This window comes from Lucilia cuprina, chromosome 3 (assembly GCF_022045245.1).
Source record: "Lucilia cuprina isolate Lc7/37 chromosome 3, ASM2204524v1, whole genome shotgun sequence".
In the NCBI taxonomy this organism is placed as follows: Eukaryota; Metazoa; Arthropoda; class Insecta; order Diptera; family Calliphoridae; genus Lucilia; species Lucilia cuprina.
In genome coordinates this window covers 42,597,003-42,609,330 of record NC_060951.1, presented here as the reverse complement: position 1 = coordinate 42,609,330, position 12,328 = coordinate 42,597,003, and the positions used below count along the sequence as shown (strand labels likewise).

At 28.8% G+C, this 12,328-nt stretch overlaps 1 protein-coding gene across 4 annotated transcripts in view; it reads left to right on the top strand.

Annotated features, from left to right (window-relative positions):
* LOC111676789 (teneurin-a) overlaps nt 1-12,328 on the top strand; it is a 311,200-nt gene that overhangs the window by 288,483 nt on the left and 10,389 nt on the right. For all 4 annotated transcript variants that reach the window (XM_046947538.1, XM_046947537.1, XM_046947536.1 and 1 more), the window contains 4 exons: nt 172-339; nt 444-639; nt 2,208-3,586; nt 6,922-7,466. In XM_046947538.1, the coding sequence (XP_046803494.1) occupies nt 172-339; nt 444-639; nt 2,208-3,586; nt 6,922-7,466 (2,288 nt within the window). The remainder of the gene's footprint in view (nt 1-171; nt 340-443; nt 640-2,207; nt 3,587-6,921; nt 7,467-12,328) is intronic.

Sequence of the window (12,328 nt, the reverse complement as noted above, 5' to 3'; positions counted from 1 at the left end):
TTAGAGTAAAATATTTGATTTTAAAGTCATAATTTTACTTCAGTTTCTGGTCTTTTATTGCTGAAATAAAATAAAACTGTAATTATAATGATATCGTTACATTCTTAAGAATTATATTTTGAAATAATTTTCTTCATCTCTAATAATATTTTTATTTCATTTATTTCTTAGGTTTGATGTCCTAGTTAACGGTGGTGGTGCTGTGACATTACAATTTCAACGTTCACCGTTCCGTCCCTTAACACGTACCGTATTTGTGCCCTGGAATCGTATTGTGGTCTTGCCACCCGTGCAAATGCAGTTAAGCGATGATGATGAAAGTGCCAGCAGAAATATAAAGTAAAAAAAAAAAATCTCTTTTTTATATACAAACCCATTTATCATAATTTTAAACACATTAAAATTACATTCCATTTTCTTTTAATTTTTATTATCTACCACAGAGTGGCACCTTTAAATCCCGCCTTAACCTTCCTCAATTCGATTTTGTATCACTTCAACGATGAGCCTATCAGTGATGCTCATAAAATCTGTATGGAACATGATCATGAAGAATTAAAACCACAATTAATTAGCACATGGATGCCAAATGGCATAGGAGCAATGTCGGGTAAACGTGTTATATTTGCCGAGACACAGGTGCGTATGATTAATGCTGCTATTTTTGAAAATAAAATACATATTTAATATTACCTTAGGAATGAAAAAAAAGCTAATTAACAAAAAAATTTAATATGGTGTAGAAAGCAAAAAGGAATTTTTACTTTACTCTAACCTTTATTTTGGTCACGTTTTTTCTTTACTACTTACCTTTTTCCTTGCCTCCTTAATGAGGAATACAAGTCAGTAGCTTTAAGTATATACTATTTTATTAGTAGTACCTTAGGGTCCTTTTAATAAATCTTCACGTTGGCCTTTAACAAATAGTATATAGAACATTTTTTTTATTTTGTAGGTTAATATACAGTTCCTAAAACTATACTATACATATATTTCTATACATAAGATTTTAATACTCTTGTTCAGGTTTAAACACAACCTGCTCTTTCATGTCGTACTCCAGCTTTAATATCTTTTTCAAACCTTAAAATGGCCGGTCGGTGCCGCGTTTCTTTTTATAGTATTTCCTTCGTGTTGTGCTGCTGTTACGACTTTTTGTGTTAAGCTTTACTTTTTTTCTTTTTTTTTAATATTTTCATTTTGTAGTTAGGTTTTTGTCTTGTTGCTATTATATATTTTTGCATTATTTATGCTAAAGTTGTAACTCATGCAGGGTTCTATTGTATTGCGCTAGTGCCTTAAAAATTTTTGCTACTGTATGGCATATTACCTTTAACTGACACCATCTGCAACTTTGTGAACGTTTTAATTAAATTACTATTTACCTTATGGCTCACTTTAAAATGTGTTCATTTCTTTCTTCTTTTTTTTCATTTTATTTTGTCATTTCATAAGCTTTAGTAGCTGGTTGTAAGAGATTTTTAATACTATATAGTTTTACTTTCATTAAATTAAAATTATAGTCTAGGGAACTATTGACCTACACAGTAAAATGTTTACAAAAGAAAAGATGTTTTGTTACGGTTTATTTTTCTTTTTTTAATAATTTAAAGTAGAGTTTAAGTGTTAAAAGTTCTTTAAGGGGACAATAAATGAAAAGATTGTAAAATATAGTTTTCTAAGATTTATGGATTTAAACACAGTTATTAGTAAGTAGCCGTGATAAAAGTTGTAACACATTTTCATAATTACAAAAATTGTTTTCTTCGGGTGTTATTCATGAACAAATGTTAGAAATAATAATTAACATAAATTACAAAGTCTCAGGTAAAATATAAATAAGTTTTACATTCATTCATTTTAATTCCAGCTATTTTTTAAATCAGCAAGTATTAGGAAGAAAAGGTTTTCCAGCTCATTGCAAAATTTTAATTCTAAAACCTATTTTTATCGAAAAAGTTCTTTTTTGTTAAAAAAACGTTTATATTGAAAAAACTAAATTAAGAAAAATTCAAAAATTACATTTCCATTGCAAAACTCTTATTTATCCAAAAAGATTGCACTTGAATTATTCTTATTTTTTAATTTTTATCCACAAAAATTCTTTAAGACATAGATAACCGTTGTTAACCGACAAACTATATTTAACGGAAAAAGCTTTCATAAATGACAATTAATTTCATAAATACAACTTTTCACTTTTACAGATCGTTCAAGAATCTATCCAAATCCCCGGTTCCGATCTTCATCTGACCTATCAATCTTCGCAAGCTTCTGGTTATCTCAGCATTGTGCGCATGCGTTTGACATCAGAGAAAATACCCAAAACTTTAACACACGTACATGTGGGTGTTGAAATCGAAGGTTCTCTACATGTGAAAACCTATGAAGCTGATCCCAATCTTATACACACTTTCGCCTGGAACAAACGTAATGTCTATAGACAAAAAGTTTACGGAGTCACCATTGCACGCATCTCTGTGGGTTATCAACATTCGACATGTGATACCCCAGTATGGATTACCCAAACCGCCAAACTACAAGGTTATGATGTGGATATTTCCGATATTGGTGGTTGGGGTTTGGATATCCATCATCACTACAACTTCCATGAGGGTATATTACAAAAGGGTGACGGTAGTACTTTACATATGAAGGAGTATCCTCGCACCGTAAAGGTAGTAATGGGTACTGGTCTACAGAGACCTTTGAATTGTCCAGATCATTGTAATGGTATTGCCAAGGATGCTAAGCTGTTAACCCCAATAGCTTTAGCTTCAGGTCCCGATGGTAGTTTGTATGTAGGAGATTTTAATCTAGTGCGACGCATTACCCCCGATGGCAAGGTTTATACCATCTTACAATTGTCGGCTACACAAGTGTCTTATCAATATTATTTGGCAGTATCACCGGCTGATGGTCATTTGTATATCTCAGATCCCGAAAGACATCAGATACTACGTTTACTTAGATTGGAAAAAGTTAAAGATCCTTCAATTAACAGTGAACCAGTGGTGGGTTCTGGACAACGTTGTATACCCGGTGATGAGGGTAATTGTGGAGATGGTGGTCCAGCTTTACAGGCTAGACTTTCACATCCTAAAGGTTTGGCTATAGCTGCTGATAGGACCATGTACATAGCGGATGGTACCAATATTAGGGCTGTCGATCCTAAGGGTATTATTCACACCTTAATAGGTCATCATGGACATCATAATCACTGGAGTCCTGCCCCTTGCTCGGGCACTTTGATGGCTAATCAGGCTCAATTGCAATGGCCAACTGGTTTAGCTTTAAGTCCTCTCGATGGTTCTTTACATTTCATAGATGATCGTTTGGTCTTACGTTTAACATCTGACATGAAGATACGTGTGGTGGCTGGTACTCCACTACACTGCAGCAACAGTGGTCAGGATAAGGCCAATAAAACGACAGACAATGTTTTGGGTACAGTGTTGGCCATGGCTTTCTCACCATTTGGTGACTTGTATATAGCTGACAGTGACTCGAGACGTGTTAATTCCATAAGAGTGGTAGATACTTCCGGTAATATGAGATACTTTGCAGGAAAACAAGAAAATGCTGGGTAAGTCAAAAAAAGTTTATTGATAAAAAATTAAGCTTTAAGATTTTTTTTATTAACTAAATGCAATTAAACCAGAGTTTGTTGAAGCATTAAATACATTTTTGTTGAGTTTGCTAAAGATATGTGTACAGTAAAAACTCTTTAAATAAGGACATGATTTTTGTTTAAACTTGTTAAACAGTATATTGTTGTTCAAAGAGTTTTTGCTGTTTTAAGCTTGTTCTTATGTATTTATGTGTTTAAATTTTATTTTAATTTAAATCTGTTAATTGGGTCAATGCTATAGCATTTCGTTTTATCAGGTTTTTCCTTTTGGTACTTTTTTATTTAAATAACCATTAATTTAGTGCGAAATATGATGAGATTTATAACGGTTTTTAAAAAATTATAATTCATATTATGTGTCTTTTTAAAGTCTAAGTTTTATAGATATTTAGAAAAGTCAAACTGTGTTGCTTTGTTAAACAAAAGCTTAAAGCAAAAAACTCTTATATAAAGAATTTTATCCCATAATTCAATAATTTTACTTAGCTCTCCGTCAAACATATTGGATAAAGTTCAAGTCCAATATATTTATTTTGAGCGTTAAGAATAAGTGAATTAAACAACTTTAATTATTTTGTTTGATACTCCTTAATAATTTCATTCATTTGCTTATTATCGAGTTACTGCAGAAAGTCCTTTAATTATTCATTTAAGCAAAAATTTCATTAAAATTTCTAATTAAGCTTAAATTAGTATATCAACCACTTACTACACCAACTGTCACACATTACTGCTAAAATCAAAAGGGAAATGTAAAAAAAGTACTAAAGATTGCAAAAAAAATGTTCGTTGCAATTCAACGTCAATGTCCTTTTAAAGTTAACAACACTTTATATCATAATTTTTATTTTTTCTTTACCACCAAAATGGAAAGAAAATCTAAAAATCAGCGAAAGGACCAAAAAAAAACTGAAATTCGCGTAAATGACAATGTTTTTATCAGCAACATTTTTTGTTTGTTCAGCAAGCAGCATCAGTTGAAATATATACCAGGCAATTTTTGTTGTATTCATCGTCATCGTCGTGGTAAATATGCCTCATGACAACAGCAACAATAAAGGCAACATCATAATCATGCAAAACATCATATTTTGCAAAGGATGAAAAAAAATCAGCAAGCTAGTTTTGTTGTACACATACACATAAATAGAAACACTATCATATAAATTACAGGGATACAAATGCAGATGCAAACAAAGCATAACTGACTAGAATGCATCATTGTAGAAGAGTAGTATCATGCAGTAAATGTACAAATATGTATGTGTAGGTATTCATGAGCCTTATATACCTTACTAACATCATCATAACGAAGCTGTTTTCAAAAACTGAAATTCAAAATAACAAAAAAAAGTATCATCTGTATTATCAGTTGGCAACATTGTCATGCTAGTTTTGTGTACTGCTGCTGTTTTTGTTCTTGGTGTAGTAAGCATGACATTTGCTTGTATCAAAATATGACTGAAAAAAAATCTTTACTTTTTGCCAACCAAACTACAACGACTGCCGTCTGTTTGTGCTCTAGACAAACGACTATTTTTTTTTGTTCATTCTTGGTTTTTGCATTAATTTCTTGTAGTTTGTTTTTTTTTTTTTATAAAAAAAAAATATTGTTTTGTATCTACAGACATTTTCATTTCTTTGGATTTTTGTTATTTGGAGCTTAATGTATACGTGGTGGTCGTTTTGCTCCTTTTTTTTTTAGGGAAACAACAGCAAAATGTGACTAAAAAGTCTAGTGATGTTTTTTAATCTGTCGCTTGCTGTTTGCCAAGTTGTTAATTTTTCTTTCCACTTTTTCATGTTGACTGGCTGGTTGGATGGCTGGCATATACTTTCTTCTTTCAGTCTTTCCAATCAATGCTGCTTATGTGTCAGCAGTAGGAAAAATTGGGTTGAAAATCAGTGGTAGTTTAGCAGAATTTTAATTATTTATAAATATAACGTAAATGGGGCGCAATTGAGAAGTTGATGATGAAAATGTTTTGCTATCTATAACGTAGCATGCTTTTTTATTAATTAAAAGACTCTATAGCAATTTGCACATACACTAATCCATTGATAAGTCTATAAATAAGTCCATAGATTAGTCCATATAAGTAAGTAGGCTATTAAATAATCTATTGACTAGTCCATAGATTAGTCATTAGGCTAGTTCACAAACTAGTCAATAGTACATTGATTAGTCCATAGACTAGGTAATATACTGAGTCATTAGAGAAGTCCATAGAATAGTCAATTGACTAGTTTATAGAGAAGTCAAAAGAGTACCCAATAGACTAATAAATTTAAAAATTCAATTTATTAAAAAACAGATTAGTCCATAGCCTATATTATAGTTATTAAACTAGTCGAACTCTAGTAAATATAATGTCCAATAGCCTAGTATGTAGACTGGCCAATAATATACTCCATATACTTCACGACTTGGCTGTAGACAAATCATTATAAAAAGCTCAAAAACTAGTTTAGTACTTCTTAGTATGATGATCATATCAACTATAACATTCTTTACTTACGAAAACTTTTCATTTTTTCTCTCTGAATTTTAAGTACTTTAAAAACACAAATTGCTGACTGTTTTCTATTTTCATTCAGTGAAATGATGATGGTGTTAAGTTCGTTTGCCTGGTATAGTTTTCTAGGTTTGTTGTCATTAACAACCTTTTTCACAGCTTTACAGAGATGTTGCACATTGTTGTTAAATACAAAAAAAAAAAAAAAAAAAACGCAAACAAAAACAGTTTTGTAAACTCTGCAACATTCTTTGTGCAAATGTTTTGTGGTCTAAAATGCTACGATTTCCTTAAAAAAGTTACTGTGGAAAAAAATTATCTCTAAAAACATTTTTTTTAAACAAAACAAACTTTTTGTTTTAACATAAAAACCACAAAGGTTATCATTGTTTTAGTATTTCTCTATATAAAAAAAAACAAACATTAACTCAACAAAAACAATTTTATAAATTTTTATATAAAAACATTTTTTCACCACGATATTTCCGTTTAGTTGGTTTTTTTTTTTTGGATCTTTCACTATAATACATAGAAAAGTTTTTTATGTATTTTTGTTTAGTTGTTTTTAGTTATAACGGATATATAACATTTACAATTTAAAATTCAATTTATTTTAATCTAAACTTATCTACTAACACTAAGTATTTTGTTGTTTGAATGTCTACGTTTTTCTATATATGTACATATTTTTCTATGTATAAATGTACGAATTTATTGTACTAATACTATTTTTCTCTTGTATTTCACAACCAACAACTAAAACTACAACAACAGAGCCTTAACATGTGACTGCACAAATGGTGCTGGCCTCAATGCTTCAACATCCGGCTTAAATTCTAACATTGGCTCATCCCATGGCTCAATTGGTGGTGGTAGTGTTGGTGCCTATTCTACAACAACAAATCCTACACGTAATAATGGTGGCACAACTCCCACAACACCATCGGGTAGTAATGGATTCAACGGAAACGGAAATGGCGGTTTCAATGGCAACAGTGCGTCGTCCTCATCATCGTCTGCTTCGAACTCAGCCAACATGGCTGGTGGGTGTATTTGTTCACCATCCTCACCCTCTGGATTAGCTGGTATTGTATCGGGTAATCTTATGTCTACGGGACCTACGACAACAACCACCGTTCTATTGGGTGCTAAAACAACAACAGCTGGTGGTTTAGGCTCTACTTTGGGTTCGGCTGGCACAATGAACGATGATGGCACGTTGAGTAATGCTGAAACACTATTGTCATCAAATGCACGTTTTCAGGCAATTTCAGCAATTGCGGTTGCCCAGGATGGCGTTATTAATGTGGCTGATCAAGGTAAGTTGTTATATTCACATTTTTACTTTTCTTTCTTTCGTCAACTCGTTTTCTTTTGTACACTTTGTTACTTTGTACGCTGCAAAAATTTTGATTTTAATGAGATGGTCATTAGGGGTTAACTAGTTAAAACGTATGGCTTTCAAGTGTCACTTAAGTTTTGTCCTTTTTTGGATAATTTTGAAATTAAAAGGAACAGGTTTTTATAATTGAAAAAAATTTAAATTAAATCGAAAATTTAAATTTTACTTAAATGTTTAAGTAAGAAATATTATATTTTTATACGCAATGTTGAAAAATATTACGCCCAACAAAAGAATACATATATTCTGAATCTTTATAACATATTAAGATGATTTAGTAATTTCAATTTGTCCGTCTGTACGTCATGTTTTTATAAACGCCATATGGTTGATTTTAATTGTTTGTTAAGTAAATTTGAAAGGTTTTTCAATGTTTATTTCATAAACTAAAGTTTAAACTTTTAAAAATTATTTAAAAATTTTTAAGATTTTTTGAGAATTTTTTTCTTGCAAAAAATTTCAAATATTTCTTTTGATGCATTTTTAAATGTATTCCTAACCATAATTTAACTTAATGCTTTTATAATTTATTCTTTTATGCAATTATATTGCATAATTACAAAATTTATTTTTATTCAAAAAACCTTGAATTTTAATTATATTTTGCAAAACAATGCTATGTTTCCTATCATCCAAAAATAGGTTTTAAAAAAATTTGCATACTTACCCCCCAGAAGTAGTTAATAATATTATGTTAGCAACTTAAAAAAAAAATACTGTATAATTATTGAGATTATAACACAAAAGTTATTAAAATAAAATGCCTCAGTAATAGTTAGAAAAAAATCTAGTGCATTGAATAAAATTCAACAAATATTCATAATAAAAACTATCCTTAGGCAAGTAATTTATTCTTTTTTCATCTCCCTAAAAAATAATAATAATACTTACTGTATAATGATTTTTTCCCCTATTATACGAAGATTTCTATTATTACTTTTTTTCAACAATAAGTAAATATGCAGTCAGTCAGAGGCTTAAAATTAAGCAACTAAAATAGTTTTTTTTTTTTTGTAGGACCAGTATTAAAGTATAGAAAATATACTTGTTATAAGAAATATTAAAAAACAAAATCGCTTATTCTTGTATATATATTTAGGTATTTTTTGCCTTAAGTGTTATAAACAAATGTACAAACACAATGATTTGGAAAATAATATTCACATAACATTAAATACAAAACAAACAAAAGAAATAAAAATGTCACAATTGCTAGGAAACAAACAAGAACCTCAAACAATAAAAAAAAACCACGCACATTCACACACAAATGTTTTAGCCATCATTACAAACACACAGCCATTCTTTCAAACACAAGTCATCATAATAGAAACAGGAAATGAGAAATACTACTGGCGTATTGAATGTAATTGTGACAATTGTGATTATTATTGTTGTTATTATTTGTATACACTTGAGTAAATATTTCATATAAATCAATTGAGTGGAAGTTATGAGCAGCACACTTAAACAAAACTAGAAAAAAAACACACACACAAACATACATATATTCTTATACATAAACAAATATGTATAATAAAAAATAATCAAGCTTAAGTTATGAGAAAATAATTATAATTTCTTTTTAACAAAAATAACAATGCTACATATTTCTCTATTTTTTTTAAATAATAGATTTCTCTTTAATATGGTTTAATAAAATTTTATACAATATGTGCGTCCACCTATACATCCGTTTCCGTTAAACAAAAAACATGTTTTCCGGCCTTAAAAAAAAACTGGGTTTTGTTAACAACATAAGGTTTTCCTATATGAACAAATTTGTTCCTTATTCTTTTAAACATAGAAAAGAAAAAATCACATGAATAGTGTGTATGCTCCAAAACATATGCATACATTAAGTGTTTTTTTCTCCTTCTTTTGCAAAATTCTTTAACAGACAATCATTAGCTTTTTGTCATTGCTTTATATAGAAAGTAGCTTTTTTCTTGTGTACAAAGTGCCAATTTACTTTTACTGACAAAATGCTAACGGAAGTCAAATACAAACTTCCGACACATACGTTTACATACATATGTACACAAATATAAAGAAAGAACATACTCCAATTCTTCAGAAAAATACAAATATACCTAAATGGTAACAACAAATTCTATTACTTTTTTATAAATTGTGTAAACTTGTATAGTAGAGTCAGTTTTAGACTGTTTGTATGGGTGTAGTTAAGAATTTCTACTCAAAAGTTGCTGATGACTACAAGTTTTAAATTTGTGTGTTCTTTTTATTATATAACTATAATAAATTTGAAAATGTTATTTGGAGTCCTTAAGAAAAAACTATAAATTTAAAGAAAAGTTCTTAAATTTCAAGGTTAGTTTTAAATAAGAATTCCATATCAAAGTTAAAAAAACAAAGTTATGAGAAAATAGTAAAATGCACAAAATATAAAGGACTCTCCTTTGGGCCCAAAAGTGTTTCAATATTTTGAACGGAACGACGGAGGTTCTAAGTTTCTATATTACTATTTTTGATTGATTTTAAACAAGCAGCTATATAAATAGCTTTCAAATAATTGTCTTTACTATTTTATTCGAAATAATTCATCCGAAGATAAAATTATTTCAACAATATTGAGCAACTGAGGTCTTGTAATTTAGCTCTCAATTACAGAAAAACATAACGTTCCACTTTTGAAAGATAATTTTTAATATTAAAAAACCTACTGCATACTCTAGGGATATTTAGTAATAATAGATAGTTGCCTAATTTTAGAACGTTTTAAATTATAGTTCGAAATTTGTTGTTCTAAACCAAGCAAAAAATTCATATAACAAAGAAACATGATTACCTTTCTGCTTAAATTTTCGGATATTTTTAACTATTTGTCAGCAATTAATTCCACTATTAAATAACAATTTTTAGACGACATTTTCACTTATATACAACAAATTTTTTAAACCTTAAACGTTAAATGGAATTTTAAAGTTTCATAAAAAGATTCTTATATATTAACTTGTTTTCCTTATTATATCAAACCTTGATAAATTACTTAACAACAAATTTTCCGTTTTTTCTATACTTATTTCTCCGTTTTTGCTATTTTGTTCCTTACTTAACAACTCACCATTAGTTATTTATCTACCTTAAGGCAATAAAACAATAACAACAATATAAAAAATATATCTTTGAAAATCCAAAAACGAAAAAAAATTAAACACCAAAGTAGAAGGTATAAATTTGTGCTTATTATCCCAGCTTTTCTAATTAGATAAGCGACTCAATGTAATTAATAAATGTCTGGCTATAAAACAGTATTTTTTAGATTTTTTTCCTTAGTTTTTTTCTGCTTGTGTGTCTTTTATAACAAATATGCTTATATTTCATAGCCAGGCCATGGCAACTAACACACTCAACCTCCTTACGAGAGACAGAGTTTATAAGGAAAATGTTGATGTAGTAAAGTATATATTTTGTATGAGATAAATAACAAGGTAGTCAAAGTTGTTTAAGGGTTGGAAAAAGAGGAAAAACGAAATGGAAAAATCAATATTAAGTAATTAATCAAGTTACTTAGCAGCCAGAGTGAGTGCTGTGTATTACATGTTTAAGTTTCTCAACTCATCTCTATGGATGGCCTGGCAATAAACAACACCTATAAGCATGCTTGGCAAAAAGAAAAAAAAACTATTAAAAGAGTAAAAACAGATATCGTTTGTTGAAAAATAAGAAAAAATTTCAAATCAATCTTATTAGCTAAAAGTTGTTGGCAGAGTTATTAATCACCTTTGATGGTTACATTTTTTTATTTCATTCTTTTTGTTCCGGCTAATTCATGTTGCATGTGTTGTAGTTAAGTTACCAACAAGGTGGTGAAATAAGATTTTCATCAAGGTTATTTTAAGGTAGTGTGTAGGGGGTTTAGAAAGAGAAATCAGTTTGAATTTGTTTGTATTTTTGCTTATTTATATAGAACAACATTTTTCATTATTGTTAAGGTTGCTAAGCTAATTACAACAAATTGTAGCATATTTACAGGCTAATAACTGTTGGAATGTTTGGGTAATATAAAATGTTTAGAATAACATGTATGTATACACGTTTAATTAAAGACACAGGTTTTTAAAGTATTACTCTACATACATGTTATACCAAAATAAGACATTTACTTACGGAAAATTTTATTAATTTTAATATATTTCCTTAAAATAAAAAACATTTTCTGATTTAGTATTTCTGATTTTTTATCTTTATTACAAAGCTTTAATTTGGTTAAAATCACTTATGAAACTAAATTTATAGTATTGTTTAAAATAAGGCAACTTTATAAAAATTTATACATGATTTTAAGGCTTTTAACGATTTATTCATTATAGTCCAATCCAAAAAATAACACATAAAACATTTTAATATATTTCCTGATTTTAAAACCTTTAACGATTTATTGATTATAGTCCAACACAAAAAATAACACATTATAAAACATAAAATTTCATATATTTAACGCATATATGCTTTTATTATTAATACTTATATTTATATTTTATAAAAATTACATTTCATATTTTTAAGCTTTTAAATATTTATATAGTTGAATAGTTTAACAAATTAGGATTCTCTTTATATGACGTACTTTGATTCCAACTTCATTTGTTTCAGACTTTTAATGCATCAGAGATCTTGCTGAAAAGAAAAAAAATATTTAATTTTTATTTATATTAGATGAGTATAGATAGATAGATAGATAGATAGATAGATAGATAGATAGATAGATAGATAGATAGATAGATAGATAGATAGATAGATAGATAGATAGACAGA